The following is an 18,118-nucleotide window of genomic DNA, read 5'->3' on the forward strand; positions in this document are numbered from 1 at the left end:
GCGCACAAATCACCCCATCCCCAGAATTTTGGATAATAGGCATGATGCAGCAATTTAGGGTTGACATTGTGCTAACTATATAGACTCAAAGTGTAGCATACCAAAGCACTAAAACATGTGTCAAATGTTTTCAAACGTGTCTATAATTGTTCAGACACAATAATCAAAAAACCTTGATCATGGAAATTTTACTTTGAAAGGCAAAACACAGTTTTTTGAGCTTAAATGTGCTTATATCTTATTCCTTGTGTCTCCCTTCTTTACAGGATGAGTCAAATGGATGGCTCTTCTTAAATATGTGGTCACATTTCCAATTTCTTCCACGGTTTTCTAGAAACAAGGGGTTTTGCAACTTCCAAAATGCACAAATCACCCCACCTTCCCCTATATATATATATACCTGTATATATTTTTTTTCTTTTCTTGTGAGAGTAGGTGGGGCTTCGCCCCACGTGCCCCTAATGACCAGTCGCCACTGGTCATAGGCCTACTAAGCTGTAATCATTGTTATTAGTCATATTAAAACTATATTTCGTGTTCGTTTGTTCGGATGTATGGAAGGTAAAATATAAAAGATGACTGGAAAAAAGTTTCAGAGTTCTCAGGTGCTATTTAATGAAGTGAGATCACAGGACAGCATATGCAGGAGTCAGTGACAGACAAACAAGTAATGAGCCTTTTCGACAGCAAGGCTTTTTAATCTTCTCGTCCAATCCTCTTCTTCTTTGCTCTTGACCTGAACTATGCCGAAACGTAGAATTATGCTCCTGGCCTTGAATGTAACTTGTATCTATGGTTTGGTCAGCTGAGTCAGGAAAATACAGTAGGCCATTGTTTAAGATAGATACATCTGTCCCTTCTCTGGCCTTGTTTTCTGGGAAAACATCTATAAAACTTACAAGAAGTTTTGTGCTATTTCCCTCCCTTCCAACTGTCCCTGCTCCAGGGCCTGAAATGAAAACATTTTAGATCACATGTTATGAATGTATCGATTGTTCAGTTGATTATATAAGAGTAAATGTAAATAACATATGGTTGGCTATAACATCATATGATATTGGAAATATTTTTCTTGTCAGTCACACACCTGTGCCTTTTCTGCAATGACCAGTTTTTCTCTTGTAGGCTATATGATGATTCATTAACTGTTCATCTTTGTGATCATTACATATTCTTTTTTTGTATGATAGTAGCTGTTAGTTGAGAGTAGCCTATTAGTAGGCCTTGTTCAATAAGACTTTATAGACTAGTAAAGAACTTGATTATGTGGTTTGTGACGAAAAACTATGTCTAACTGTTAACAAGTCAAATTAATTGACCAGCAGCCCCCGGTTTGTAGAATGAATGGATTCATTTATCCCTTTTTTCTGTTTATTATGACTTTATTTTTTAGATTTTTTACACTTTTCTTTGGTGTAGGCCTACATTATATATAAATCATAATCACAGATTCAAAGTGTAAACATAAAACAAATGCAATTGCAAGCAATGCAATAAGTAAATAACACAGATAAAAAACAGGAATATACATAATATTATATAAATAAATAAAAACAAACAAAATAAAAAAACAATACAATTGAAAATAAAATGGGGTAGGTGAATACGGAGGAGGGTGTGTGTGGGGTGTTCCTATTTAATGCTTCTATTTTAAGAAGTCTATCCTCAACATACATTCTGCTCCACTTATCGTCCCTCATACTAAAAGTTAGTCTTTCCCTGTGTAAAGTGTGTTCTATAGTTGAGAGACATGCTACTATTGTTGGGGGAATTGGCCGTTTCCATGTCCTTGTTAGTTACCTGTTTTGTTCAGTTGCACATTATATTAAACAGGTAGCCTACTTGTCGTTTTATCTTCCCATGCAATTTTATTCCCAAGATATTTTCTAATTCAAGTGGCTATTTTAAATCAAATATATATTTAAGTGCTCCCTTGACCTCTTCCCAGAATTGACTTAAAGGCCTACTTCACCAGTGGGAATATGAAGGTGTATTGAACTCTGAGATCCTATGTAGTATAGATGTGCAAACATTTTAGAAATCAGTTCTTCCTAGCCTGAGAAAAGGCAGAAAGAGTGTTTTATGGTCTCACTGTCTAACTCTACATTTTGTACAGTTGTGATGTCACAACTGTGCAAAATGTATGTAAATGTAAAACTTTCTGCCTTTTCTCACGCTAGGATGAACCGATTTCTAAAATGTTTGCACATTTATACTACATCTCAGAGTTCAATACACCTTCATATTCCCACTGGTGAAGTAGGCCTTTAACACTGAACATATAAGGTGTAAAAAAAATCTCATACTCACTTTCAATGCAAACCTCTTCCCTTCCTGTATTTGGATTGTGATATGTTAAAGGTTGTAGTTAATGACTCTATAATGACTTCAAAGTTAATTTCCATTCTTCTATTGATATGCTAATTTCTATGTATTTTTCCCATTTCTCTTTTACTTTATATTCTGTAGTGATGAACTTTTGCAGTATTTTACATGCGATTGAAAGTTCTTCTTTACCTTAATTTCTATTGTGAATTAGATATTGTATTATGTTATTGTCTGATTTAAAATTTCTAGCAAGGTCAGTTCCAACTTCTGAATACCACAAGTATTTTTGTCATATTCTACAGTTAGATGATATAATTCCAACCTTTGGATCCTACATTTGTCGCCCGAAAGGAGGAATCAAACCACTATGCTGCTACTCAGCTACAGGTTTGAAGCCTGCACCCCGGACCACCGAGGATCATCCAGGCAATATATTACTGGCAGCCACTAGAATTTATACCTCATACCAGCACAACCTGTCTAGGACACGGTGTCACCATTATTTTAATAAACTTAGTTTGTAGCCTATTCTTTAAAGGCAGTTCATGTAAACACAATGCTGTGCTTTGATGGGTGTCCTAAAGTACATTTATGTCAACTTAACACAAAAAAGAGGGAAAAGTAGCCTGATCTGTGTTGTATAATGCTCAGCAGGTGCATTGTGATTGGCTGTCTGGAAATAAAAAGGTGGAGCCACATTGGGTCAACACAGGTGGCCTATAGAGATAGGCATATATGGAGGATAACAATAAAACAAAGATAAATCACGGATGGTATGTCTGGAACCTAATGGAGAAAAGGCATACTTGTAACAGATGATATTAATAATGGCTGCATTGCATTCAATTTAGCATTGCTCCATGCATTTGATATTATCTTAAAATTAAAAGAGACACACGTTGGTATTATTATTCGTTTTATTTCAATACATTCATGGGAGTTTTAGGTACTTAATTTTCACTATAATTCACTTGATAATATTGCATAAAAAATATTTTGTGCAGCACCGTTTTAATGTCATATACATTAACAGAACATGTTACATATGATTTGCAGGCAGTGTTAGAAGAGAGAAGTTACATCCATCATTTCATCTATTTATTTCCCTCCAGTGCAATTTTGGTTAAAACTGAGGGTCAGAGGAAGGTGTTCTCGATGACAAGTGTCTGAGGCTCTTCCTTTGTTTCACCAGCAGGCGGTGCCAGCAAGCCCCTGGTCTCTTCATCTTTCTCTGGGGGAGAGCAGCACATATTCCCTGCACAGGCCTTTCCACAGGCGATTCTGCAGGACGGGAGCAGAGGAGGCATGGAGGGGTCCTCTCTGTGGACAATGGGGGAGGCATCCCCCCTGCTGCCGGCAGACGACCCAGAGCAAAAAGCAAACTCTGGCTGAACGGTGCAGCAGGTCACTCCCACACTCCGCAGCACCTTAGTGACCCCTGACATCAGATCAGCACATCTGGACACATGTGAAATCAAATTGCATTTTTTAAATATATTGTTTTGAATCTGGACAAAAATATATTAATGAAAAACAGTCTGTAACCACGCCGAACATAAAATATGTATCAGTAAGATTATCTTATTTATAAAAGCAAAGAAACACGTATAGTAAATGTCTGGTTACTAAACGTTAAACCACATCTTCCACACCTAAAGACAATTATCAGTGCTCATATAAGCAGTCTGGGGCCATAAGTACAAACACTAAACCTTTCCACTTCACCTGTTTGCTGGAAACCCAGCGTGGCAGTGTACGTGGACAGAGGCCACCAGGAATGACTCAGTTAATTGCCAGACGTGAAGGTCGTGCACAGCCTGCACACCGGGGACACTCGCAATCCTCCGTCCAAGATCGGACACACAAATGTGTGGAGGTGTGGCCTGAAGCAGCAGCAGTCCATACCTTTGCACCTGCAGAGATTTACCAGTAAAGCCACAGTCAGAAAGCTGGTAAATGAATAAATGGATACTTCTCCAAATCTTCTTGAACTGATTGTTAGGAAGCTGCTTGTCATTAGGGGGTGAAACTTTTAATTTAGTGTTGATATAAGATTCAGCAACATTTAAACTAAATGGCAGAACATGAAAACACAGAGCAGACTGACCTGTAGAGTAGCTGTGGCAATGAGCATGATGACAGCCAGCAGGGAGAGTCCAGGGTCCAGGTAGAGCAGGAGGCTGCAGGCTCCAGAGCCGTGCAGGAGCTGGGGGCTGATCAGCAGCATCACCAGGCTGTTGATTAGAGCCAGAATAGAGGAGCAAAGGCCCTGAGTAACGAGGGCCAAGGACGGGAGACACGACTGGGTGCTCGGTACAGGGCTCTCAATGTGATGGGAATACGTGCATGTTTTAGGGGCTTTCTGACTTCCTGAAGGGGGAGAAAACAGAAAAACATAATTGTTTTAAGAACTTGTTTTATGTTATCAGAGCTACAGCACACTGATAGGAATTAAAAAAACAAAAATACAGTAGAAAACATCATTACTGACAAAAAACCTTTTACAAATTTAAAGTTTACATTGAAGCTCATGGTTTCTTATTTTTCTATATAATCCAAACAATATTTGTTAAATGTAAACATTTTATTTCACTTGCAAAAACATACCACACTCATAACAGACAGGCAAATTAATTTGGGCAAACCTAAAAACCAAATATATATTATATAAAAAGAATGTGGCTGAATTCAAATTGTCTGACAATACCTGCATGTCCTATGCAGGTACTGCCCAGTGGGGCTTCAGCATGTAAGGGGATTTCTGGCTGTGGCTGTGCAGTTTGACAATGAGTGTCAGGCAGGCTGGATGAGGTTCCCAGGTTACAGAAGACAAGTCCCCCATTGTGGAGTGAGTCTTCCACAGCCGATTGGACGTGGCTAATGTCATCTAGGACCCGGCCCGGCTCTGCCTCTTCGGCCAAGACTGTGGGAGTCAAACAGAGGAATGAAAAACAAACATGGAAATTGATATTTTATACAGCTGAATATACACTCGGCAGCTACTTCAAAGGGAAATCTCTCAAAGCAGCATAGTCACCTGTACAGACACAACAATTCTTCTCTAGTTAAACTTTATCATTGCAAAATTCCAGTTTGAGAAAGTGCTTTACACCAACTAAACTCTCATGTATTTGTTAGTTTCGATGACCTTAGGTCTGTTAAGGAAAATACAGGATGCATTCTCCCATTCCAGCCACCAGATTTGCAGTAACATACAACCTTTAAATATCTTAAGTACAGAAAAGTAACTATTAAGTTACTGGTTATGAACCATTCATTAGAACTAATTTTTGAGTTTGCAAGTCATGAAAAGCGTAATAATAGTCAATTCATCCCAAGGTTCTAACAAACAATCAATTCTGCAGTAAGTCATTAATAAATGGTTCTCACAAAGATCCATGGTCTTTTCTGTCGTAGATATTAACACGTTCTTAACAAACATGTCCTGCACCTGCAGATTCCTGGAGATCTTCGGACCGGTATCTTTGCTGAACAGAGACTAAAATACAAAGTAGGTGTCTACCTAGCAACCGACTTTTTTTTTTTTTAAATAAATGGTTTATTACTGATCTACTGACCATGAATAAAGATATACACCATAAACCCATAAAGATGATAGCTCATATATATATATATATATATATATATATATATATATATATATATATATATATATATATATATATATATATATATATATATATATATATATATATATATATATATATATATATATATATACGCCTGCCATGGCACTGCTGCAGCCAAGGCTTCAGTCGCCATTCGTAGCGAAAATTAAAGTGAAAATGAATGACTGCCGGCTGCCACCAACATTCATGGAGGTGTTGGTGTGCGCGCAGGGTTATAAGTAGGACTTTTGCAAATGACAGGCTTTCTTTTCTGTTCTTTTCCGCGAAGTCCCAGGTTGCGTTCCGAATCGCATACTTTCTACTATATAGTATGTAGAAAAAAGATTTAGGATGTCCCGATTCTTGTGGCCAGATTTAGGATGGTTAGAAGTACCCGGATGTCCTACTTCATGCGGCCAAGATTGTTAGTGTTGAAAACTCATGTGAAAACTGCATCCTATTTGGGCGATTCTGACCCACAATCCAGTGCACACGTGAAGTGACGTCACATCGACGAAGCCTCCGGTTGCGTTCCGAATCGCATACTTTCTACTATATAGTATGTAGAAAAAAGATTTAGGATGTCCCGATTCTTGTGGCCAGATTTAGGATGGTTAGAAGTACCCGGATGTCCTACTTCATGCGGCCAAGATTGTTAGTGTTGAAAAGTGCATCCTATTTGGGCGATTCTGACCCACAATCCAGTGCGCACGTGAAGTGACGTCACATCGACGAAGCCTCCATATGAAAACAAACGGGGATGCGACGGATATAAAAGCAAGAGGCACGATCAAGGCGCAATGTTATGATGAAATAAGAGAGTAAAGTATGTCCCAATAGTATGCCTACTGCATCCTAACTAGATTCTTTTTATCGTCGGATGTAGTATGTAGAATAGAAAAAAGAAAGAGTATGCGATTCGGAACGCAACCCCAGAGACACACGGAAGACGATACTAGTGAAGGTCGCGCAGCTGAGCTAGGAAGTGCTAGGTTACGGTTTCTGCTTCAAAATAAAAGTCAGAATTGACTTGACGTTTCGCCGTTTTGCCAGTTAAATGATTTTAATGTGAAATTACGCTGTAGGACATGTTCCGTTTGAATTGACAGTAACTTAAATGCGAGCCATATGTATAGTTTGTGGTGTTTCAGTTGTTCTAACATTACTAGTTGATACAACAGCATGTGAAAAAACCACAACGTTTGCTAGGCCATGACGAGCGTTAATCGCGCGATAAAAAAATTGACGCTGTTAAAATGGGTTTGCGTTAACGCCGTTAATAACGCGTTAAACTGACAGCACTAATATATATATATATATATATATATATATATATATATATATATATATATATATTAATATATATATATATGCATCTGCTCTCAGACAGAGCATGTGATCTGTAAACTATGGTTGCGTTCCGAATCGCATACTCTTTCTTTTTTCTATTCTACATACTACATCCGACAATAAAAAGAATCTAGTTAGGATGCAGTAGGCAAACTATTGGGACATACTTTTCTCTCTTATTTCATAACATTGCGCCTTGATCTTGCCTCTTGCTTTTATATCCGTCGCATCCCCGTTTGTTTTCATATGGAGGCTTCGTCGATGTGACGTCACTTCACGTGCGCACTGGATTGTGGGTCAGAATCGCCCAAATATGCACTTTTCAACACTAACAATCTTGGCCGCATGAAGTAGGACATCCGGGTACTTCTAACCATCCTAAATCTGGCCACAAGAATTGGGACATCCTAAATCTTTTTTCTACATACTATATAGTAGAAAGTATGCGATTCGGAACGCAACCAATATTACCTTTGTGGCTCACTTCAAGGTGAGAGTTGATCCTTGGCTCCCTGCTATCCCAGCCCTGCTCATCCAGCAGCTGATCCCAGTTCAGCCAGATCACCAGTGTCTTAAGCAGCACACTCACAGCCGCAAACACCACAAGCAGCAGGGGGCGCCGTATTGGCTCGGGTGCCAGGAAAAAGTTGATGATTTCTATCAGGTAAGAGATACACAGAGAAACCAGGACCAGAGTGGAGATGAAAGCCCCCACAGGCGGAGTCCTGCTGCTGGTGTAGGACAGACCGCAGGCCAGAGCTGGAGGGGAGATGTTTGAGGAGGTAGCTTCAGGGGGAGACTGAGGAGCAGCAAGCTGAGTTGACAAACTAGTGGCGTTTAGGGTTACAGATAGAGTTTTGATGGATGACTTTGCAGGCAGGGTGGAAGAAGGTGTTGCTGAGGAAGAGGAATTATGTGGAGGAGACACATGGCAGTCCAGAGAGGAGGGCGGAGGTTTTATTTTGCATGCGGGTTGAGGATGAAAAGCCATGCGCACAAGGAGGAAGAGAGTGTGGAAACCGTCCACCAGGATGATGAGGGACTTGCACAGGTGATTGATGGTGACCTCACACACCAGCAGCAGGATGGTGACTCCCAGCATGCTCCAGTGTAGCACCCTCATACCTGCAACTGCAAGAGTATACAGTGCACATAAGAATACTTCATATACAATCACTTCATCCTACAACCTCTATGTTGCACATTTTACATTAAGTACATTTGTATGATTTATTAAAAAACATTAGAGATTAATCATTAATAATAAGATTGAAACACACGCTCATCTGCACTTCTTCCCCTTGATGGAGAAAACCTGTACTTATGTTGATTTACCCCCTGGTACCAACACTCAGGCAACATGGTGGAGATGGCAGCGACATATTTAGGGCTCCTCTTGGTCAAAGTGTCGTAGGCGTAAGCCACCTCCCTAGGCACAACTTGTACGTACGGCTGGCACCAGACTGAGGAACAACAGCAACTGTGAGTCTGATAAAAGGACCTTGAGGTGCTCAGATGAGCAACTATGTATAACATAGCTCAAACTGTCATTTTAACCAGTAATATCTATCCAGGTTATCTTGACAACAACTTCCTCACCACCCCTCATGTAAATTTCTATTTCTAGAAAATGTTTCTTATATGGGGCAGTGGTCACCGTCTTCTTGCAGAAGGAAACAATATATTAACTTTCCCTCTGAAATGGAGTGGAGTAGAAGAATAAAGTAGCTGAAGTACCTCAAAATAATGCACAACCAGTGATTGAGTAAATGTACTCTCAATATCAATATTTATAATCCACTTATGAATTATATAATATTCAGCAATGTAACATTCTGCATAGTCATTTTTCTTACACTGCTGTGCTTCTTTTACAGCATGTACAAGAACCACAGAAAACGTAGGCAGAAAAACATTTAATACAAATGTAATCAATGTTTTTTTAAATCTAAACTTTAGTTACCCCAGAAAAGTGGACGACCCCCTCAGACAGCTACCAAACGCGTTGGGTACTTGGATGTGATCTGTGCGCTGAAATCTTAAAAATGTGAATCATCATGCTCACCATCTCTCCCCCCTCTCTGTCCCAACACTCTACTCCTCCTCTGCTCTAATCACAGTCATGTGAGCTGGGGTGGGGGTGGGTGGGATCGTCCTCAGCTCCTTTGGTGGGAGAAAATACCTTCATCGGACTATCACACAGCCCACCCACCCTTCATACACCCTCTCTGAGCTGATCAAGTGAAGCTAATTTGAACTAATTAAACTAAATCCCCATTGTGTTGTCAGGATTACAGATACCTAGATCTGGTATTACACAACCAGAGAAGAAAGCCTTGCCTTGATATGCCGAAAACGTCAGGTGGCTTACTGTACAAAATAAATAGGAGAATCAAGAGTTATAGTGTACGGTGATGCTGCAGTGTATGATATCTGCTCACCGGCAAAAACCACCCAGAGTGTGTTTAATCACGTAGTTCATAGGCTATACTACAGGCTTTTTAACTTTGTTACTGTATGACAAAGCCTTCTATTATATAATTTACAGGATCCGTCTAACCAGAAAACAAAATACAGTGTCAACTTTTCCGAAAGGTCAAAATGCAACTGAAGTCGTGCTGTGAAGTCAAACATTGTTCAAATGCTATCTGAACACAGTGCTTTATCTTACATTTCTTGACAAGATCAGAAAGTTTGCAAACATGACAAATATGTACGGCTGAAATTTTAGGAAATGACAAACAAAGACGTCCAAAGTCTTTGGTTTGGAATTAAATAATCAACTATCAACTTTTTCTTCAATCAGTTCAAAAGCTGGAATAAGCTGAAAATAACATACACACCTTAAGACAATGTGGAATGAGATGTATTGTCCAACTTAACATAAACATATGACATTGTGAATGAACTGTAAAGGCAGATGGCTATTGTGATATTGGGCTATGTAGCCTAAATACAACTGATTTGGCTTTGATTTGATATGTAACGTCCTCTGATCACACATTAAAGGACAGTCTTGAAAAGTATACAGTAGCCTACATTTCCCATACCATAAACTATTTGTCATACCAGACCAAGTAAAGTAAAGTGTAGCAACAAACATCATATCAATCATGAATTCAACTCTTTTCAGGAGGAAGAATGTATTAATAATTTTCCCCTTTTCACTGTCTTGCCAAGAGTTAGAGTGGAAAATTTATACCACCCTCGAGTGTGTACGGCAAATATGACGCTACAGCTATTCCAAAATCTGTGTACCAGGACTTAAGAATTTAGATATGACATGTTAATTAGTGAGCTCTAGAGGTGCTGATACAGAGCACTTAATTTAAGTTTAGCTAACAATTCTGTCCTCATGCTAAGGTAAGCTAAGCAGGTTCTGGCTATAGGAATTATATTCTGTGTGGAGTCTACTCTCGTTTTGCCTCTCAACAAAAAATCTCCCAAAATGTCAAACTGTTCCTTTTCTCATTTCTGTATTTATTCAAGCCCTGTCAAGGTGGTGCCCCCTCGCTGCCCCCCTCTCAGCACTCATGATCCCATGATGCTAGCTGTCCCATCATGCCCCTGATATTCTGTGCCAGAGGTGCAGGGGGTTTGTTGCAGTCCACTGGACTCGAATCAACAGGCCAGATAGGGGCTGACACCACGGAAAAATCCCTACTGTTCTACCAGCACGTCGGCACATTCCTGAGGCACGGCTAAGCCCAAGGAAAGAGCCATTGAGGAAGCATTTGATCACTTGCCACACTGTCCCATTACAGAAAGACAGGCCACAGACAGGCAGCCTGAGTGGGCTAAACCTTTAGCACCTAAGCAGGTTTTTAGCTTTGCAACCTCAATCATTGGAGAGTTCCTCTAATGCAGCGGGACAATCAAATAATATCATCTCCCTATGAAGTTGTTGTTGTTAATTTACAGCATGTTCAGCAATATGTGATTTTCTTTAATATGTAGATGTATTTAAATCAAACCACTGACTTAATATATGAAACCCCAGTATCTTTTAAAAACAGATGTCCCACCTTTGAGAAACAATCTAAGAACATTACAACTTTATATGTTCAAATATCTATATTTTGCCAATAGATTACTTCATTTCTTTAGACATACAGTATGGTTTAATCTATGACAATAGCTAAATAATATTTCTTATCAAAGCTTTTTACACTTCTAGTTTGTATTGTACAGTTTTAGTCAAAATGATTCATTGAAAGCAGTAACCAGTGAAAAAACTCACAACATGGGAATCTTTCTGTCAAACGTCAAAGTCCTGGCATTTTCTTTAGGCCATCTATTCCACATTCTGCCTCAGTTCAAGTTGTGATTGATTGTTTTACATTTTTAAATGCACACATCAGATAGCCTGAAAGTCTGCATTTATCCATCAAATAGAGTAGAGTAGAGTAGTGTAGCAGGCTATATTCAATAACACGCACATGGGTCGGAGCTAGTTTTTAACCCTTGGCCTTTAGTTGCGGCTAGCAGCTGTTGTAGAATAATTTCTGTATATGGAAACTTCAAGCCAGTTAGAATGGCCAGTTTTTAATACGGTATCATGCTCCCGTTCAGCCACAGGGGCTGTGGCGGTATTCTAGTAATCGCAGCAGGGATGTTGGATCGATCCCCCTCTCCTGCCTCATGTCAAAGTGGCCATTGGTGTATAAGCAAGTTAGTATGATCAATATCTGCAATGCAGCAGTCTCAGCCATCAGTGCGAGAGAGGAGTGAATGCAGAAGAAGCGTAAGCGCTTTTATGTCTGACTAGAAGCACAAATCCATTTTCGTTTAAATCAAATGGCCTTGTTCATCTAGGCTGAACTACCGTAGTCAGACTTTTTACAAAAGATTTTTACAGAAGATTAGAGCTCCATAATTTTACCTGCTGAAGGTAACATTTGAACAATTTGATCAAAATGTGTGTGCATTATAGGCAGTGGTTGCTTATGCATATTAAAACATCAAGAACTGCGCCCTAATTTAAATAGAACTTTGAGGTAATTGTAGGCTACTCAGGTATTTCCATTTTATGCTTGTTTATACTTGTCACTGCACAACATTTCTTGGATACAAATTGTATATCGTATGTATGATTCCATTCCTATACTGTTGGGGAATTTTTCTGAATGAATCAAGTGTTGATGTGCAGATGAAAGTACATTCCTTTGAACCTTTGAAACATCAACCAGAACACAATGAGTCAATTTTAGTGAAACAGTAGCACACTGGTCTGTTTTGAGAACAGACATCAGTCACGCTCACACAGAGGTCTTTACCAAGAAGGACTCTTCTTCACCCTGAGGTGCACAATGCACAGTCACATGTTTCATACAGATGTGGACGGATACAGAGACTTGTCTCAGGCCATATGAGGAGTCAAAAAAAGAAGAAAACAGGAGGCTGAGAGAACATTAGGAAATGTTTAATTTCACACAGAGACTGAAACTACTATCGCTGTGTGGCAGGTATGTGTGTGTTAATGCAGGCTCTGATTCAGTAACAGAAATTAATAAACTACTTTTTACTTTTGCAGTATGGATGTTCTGTGTGGGATTGCACAATGTCTCACATCACAATAACCTTTGAACTGAACACACTGCCAATTATTTCAGGAGATAAAAATAGACTTTAAAATAGAATGTCTGTGCTGGTGATACTGCATGTTATGTGTATGTTTGGGATAAAATTAAAATAAAAACATTTTAAATTACAAAAGACATTTGGTGTTCCATCTGGGGGGAGCAGGACCCTTTTAAGTGGCCGCAGGATAAAACAGAGGAATAGTTTAAGGTTTTGGGATACTCACAAATTTGCTTTCTTGCATAGAGTTTGACAAGAAGATTGATACCACTCATGACTTTGCACTAAATATGAAGCTACCTCCAGCAAACTGCTAGCTTAGCTTAGCACAAAGACTGGAAATGGGGGGAAACTGCAAGCTTGGCTGTCGAATGGTTAAAAAAAAAAAAAAAAAAAAAGAAAAAAAAAGTCCACTACTGGCACCTCTAAAACTTTTTATACTGTCTTGCTACTGTAATCTTTACAAACAATGAATTGAGGAAAAATTACAATTTAACATTGTATTGGGACCCGTAGCGAGGAAAATTTGAAATTAAATTTATACCATAACCAAATCATAAACACATTAGGTTATGTTATGTGAAAACGTAATGACTTTTGGGTAGACTACCTAAACTGAGACAAAGTCATGACCAGTACCATAAAATACTCATGAAAAACATTTTCAAAATCTTTACCTGTGTTATTGCCATGAACTGGTATATATAGGCCTATGTGTGTATGTAGGGTGAATACAGGCATCTTGGGACACTTTCTGAAAATATGTGTCTTGTGTAATTTTTAAGTATGATTCAAATGTCTTCTCCCATCACATGATACCATTCTAAACAGCTTGAGATCTCTGATATACAACAGAGAAGAAAAAATAAAGAACATTTTAACTAGGGCCCGACCGATATTGATTTTGGAGTGCCGATGCCGATTATTTTCAGAGAAAAATTACGATTACGATTAAATCGTCCAATTAAAAATAAATAAAGTCCCCAAAACATATATTGAAACATTTTTTTTTTGAACCCTTAAACATATATATATACCTTTTAATGTTTAAAATATGTACAGGAACTTTGTCTTTATTGCAATACGCACTGTCTAAAAAAATAAAGTGTAACAAATATGTCTAAATTCAGACATTATGCATTTTATCTTACTGCACCCAACCCTCTGGAACTCCCTCCCTCCAAACATCAGCATTTCAGACTCAATAAACTCATTCAAAAGTCAACTCAAAACTCACCTCTTTAAGAAAGCATAATGACACCTGACTCCACTTCAAACCTTATTTTAATTTTTTCTGTATTTTGTTTTCTTTTTCTACATGTATGATTCTCTATGATGTAAAGTGTCTTTGAATGACCTCCAAAAAAGCACCATATAAATTCTATAAATTATTATTATTATAAACTATCAAGCGATGACCAATGCCTCTGCTATTGGTTGCAGGGGGAACTGTCAAGTGTAAATTAATTCAATGTATTACAACACACCTGCTGCTGCTGTAAATAGGCTATAGCATTAATGCTATTCGTTTAGGCTACCTCCAGGCCAGCAATACATTTCACACATGATTGCTAAAAAAAAAAGTAAAAAATTAAGAAAAAAAAAAGAAAAAAAAAGAAATAAAATGCAGACAATTCCGAAATATGCGAAAATCGATTATATCGATAAATCGGTCGGGCCCTAATTTTAACAGAGGATGAATGACTCTTCATCAAACACATTGACCCAAAAAAAGAAAATTCAAGGCATTACTGTCATCTTGGGACACCTGTTATTGGCATCTTGGGACGATTAAAACACATCAAATTGAAGCAAAAAAACAGTAGCAATTATAATAAAAATCACTTTAATCTCAAAAGAAGGGTGCAACAGATTATCTTAATATTTGTTGAGCTATAATGCCTAGGAAAATTTAAAAAAATGAACTCAACACATATTCACTAAAACTACCATTGAGCTAGCTGGTAGTGCTAATGATGATTGTGATGCTGATTGCTAGCTAGCTATTTTTATTTAAAAATAAATTAAATAAAAGCTATTTGGAATAAAACATTTGCAAATTTGACCATCTAAATGTATGAAGACAAAATTCCCCATTAAAATGACTTGAATCACTGTGTCCCATGATGCCAGTAATACACTGTCCCAAGATGCCAATGGCATGTTGGCATCTTGGGACAGTGACAAAATCACATTTTTAACAGAAAATAAGATTGATCTGAATTTTTTTTTTTAAATTCTGAATGACCACTCTATTACCTAACATAATATATACACATTACAAACATCCATACATTTGTATGACCTTAACATAATTTACAACAAAACGCTATGTCATTTGACTTTTCATCTAAATTCACTGCAATGCTGTTGAACATGGCTAGACCACGCCCTCCAGAAGAGCTATGTCATGACCACATAACCAATATTTTTTCATTCTAAACTTTCTCATGATTGGCACAGTGTACATTTTTTGAAATAAAATATTATTCGTTAAAAGAAAAACAGGATCAAGCTTAACTGTCCCAAGTTGCCCATTGTCCCATGATGCCAGTATCACCCTATTAAATTATATCCCTACAATTGTGGTCTATTCAGATACAAGACCTTTAAAAGGTGATCACAAGGCTTTCTCAGGTAACCCTTTTCACATCAATGTACAGACATAAAAGTGGTAGGCCTATTTCTCTTCTCATTTAACTCGGCAAGAAAAGGGATGAGAATATCCCAAAATTTCCCTCCTCGTCTTATAAATGAAGAATATTTTTAGAGTTTTTGGTATCTTAAAGAATAAATACGAAACACTGATATACTCACCGATATAGCCTATTTAACGAGTGGCAAAGTATCCAGAGTCAGACAGAAAATAAACGCTCCTAACCTTAAAGGTGCGGTTTCTTTATATGTCCATGGCATGGTCCATGGCTGTAAGCGGAATGGTTCTATTAGCTAACTGCCTGTCAGTTACTGCAGTTAGCAGTCCCCTGGCTCGTCCCTACGTCACCACATTAATGCACTGCAGTCTTCAAGCAGCGAGTTATCTAGCATCATCTCAGATTCATAAGTGTGATAAAACATGATAAAAACCATCAAAACAGACATTGGGAAGGATTTTTACCTGCTCCGCCATTGTAGGCGCATACACATTCACCCATCTGTGGCTCTGGCGTGCACCGGCAGTGAGACCATGAGTGAGACGGGTTTCGGTTTGTAGCGTTCTATCTTGTGATTGGATATACATTTCGGGATCCTCCAATAAGTTTATTTGCCGATTACATGCAGAGCAGCTGACTGAGAGATCGGCTTTATGAAACGCACACATTATGTAAGTGATCACTGTATGAATAAAGAGCGATTTAATTAGGTCTGGGTATCGTCAAGGACTTCGCGATACGATACGTATCACGATACACTGGTCACGATACGATATATCACGATATATTGCGTATCTTGATATATCACGATATATTGTGATATTCCATAAACAAGTTGCCTTGTCAAACATAACAGCACAATATATTGATAATTGCACAGACAAATGAAGTCAAAACTATTTCATTCACAATTTCCTTTACTATTTTCTTCCTTTTTTTTTGGTTTTGGCAAATGTTCAAACTGCAGCTGCCATAACATCAAAATAACAAATGCAATTCACTCTTGTACTAACTGTACAGGACACAATGCAAATGAAAACACATCAGTGTGCTTTTGTGACAGTGAATCTTAAGTGTTCTAAACAAAACATATTTAACTTCAATAGTCAGTATCCTAGAGGCTCAGGCCTGACAGCAGACATGGGTTTGAATCTGACCCGTGGTTGTTCTCTGCATTTCTTTCCCTCTCTGCCCCATTTCATATCTGTGTCTCTGCACTGTCAATAAAGCCTTTAAAAGCAAAAAATAAAAAATATATATATCATCATCAAGGAATAAGATATAAGCACATTTAAGCTCAAAAAACTGTGTTTTGCCTTTCAAAGTAAAATTTCCATGATCAAGGTTTTTTGATTATTGTGTCTGAACAATTATAGACCAGTTTGAAAACATTTGACACATGTTTTAGTGCTTTAGTATGCTACATTTTGAGTCTATACAGTTAGCACAATGTCAGCCCTAAATTGCTGCATCATGCTTATTATCCAAATTTCTGGGATTGGGGTGATTTGTGCCAAAGGGCCTGGGTGAGTTATAAGTAAGTAAGTAAGTAAAATGTATATATAAAAGCACATTTATGACAGTTTGCACTGTCCAAAGTGCTGTACATAGTGCATTCAGTAGGTAAACAATGAAGGTAAAATAACAATAACCAAAATAAAAGACGTAAAGCCCATACATCCACATAAACACAGATAGCAGTGCAGAGGTAAGATAGTTAATGGGGATGAAACACCAGGGTGTACATATGGGTTTTGAGCCTTGATTTAAAGGCAGAAATGTAGGGGAATCACATTTGTCAGGTGGCAGTTGGTTCCACAAGCACGGAGCAACTAGTGCAAAGTACATTTCTGAGAGTTGTGCCAGTGGCATGGCTGTATACGCTGGTCACCAAAAGAAAGTGATTGTCTACAGTAGCTCAGAAGAGAGTGACATCTCAATTCCACTTAACGACACCACTGATGAGAGTTCAGATGCCCAGAAAGTTGATGATGGTGACTTTGTCATTGTGAGCTTTGCAGGTAAAACCATTAGATCTGCTAGGCCTTGTTTAAGAAAATTGTCCTTCAATCTTTGTCAACTATTTACTTTAAATACACCTTAAATAAGTGATAGTCTAATGGATTTGTCTTGCATTACAGTTTATGAGATATATATCAATGGCACAATTCACCCCATGGTATTCTCTCCAACCGCACAACTTACACCACACCGGGGGCAAGTTGTGCATCAAGACAACTTTTTTTCCAAAAGCTATATCTCTTCAACAGTTTATTCCAGATCCAAAGTTGTTATTGCCAGGGATGCACAACACCCTGAAATATATGTGCATATTTGAGTTGGAGACTTTACTGTCAAGGCCTTACTTTAAAGTCACTTTGAGTGAAAAGTTGCACAACTTAGGCCACTCTCCCCTACTGATATCGCGAAACTAAGTATCGCGATATATCGATATTTCGATTTTTTGACACAGTCTTAGATTTAATACACATTAACATCAATAAACCGCTTACTTCACCTTTAACTTACGTTTCTCATTGCCGTTCTTCAGTAGAAAAAAAGTTGCTAGTGGTGAAC

At 38.3% G+C, this 18,118-nt stretch overlaps 1 protein-coding gene across 1 annotated transcript; it reads right to left on the reverse strand.

Annotated features, from left to right (window-relative positions):
* Nucleotides 1–3,464: 3,464 nt before the first annotated feature.
* LOC307248407 (uncharacterized protein) lies at nt 3,465–8,433 on the reverse strand (the record flags this gene model as incomplete). The annotated part of the gene is made up of 5 exons (XM_080024805.1): nt 7,779–8,433; nt 5,036–5,251; nt 4,436–4,698; nt 4,054–4,241; nt 3,465–3,786 (listed from the first exon to the last, which is right to left on the reverse strand). Exons 1-5 carry the CDS (start codon nt 8,428–8,430, stop codon nt 3,465–3,467), a joined length of 1,641 nt encoding a protein of 546 aa, XP_079880931.1. The 5' UTR covers nt 8,431–8,433.
* Nucleotides 8,434–18,118: the final 9,685 nt, after the last annotated feature.

This window comes from Ammodytes marinus, assembly GCF_949987685.1.
Source record: "Ammodytes marinus genome assembly, chromosome: 3".
In the NCBI taxonomy this organism is placed as follows: domain Eukaryota; kingdom Metazoa; phylum Chordata; class Actinopteri; order Uranoscopiformes; family Ammodytidae; genus Ammodytes; species Ammodytes marinus.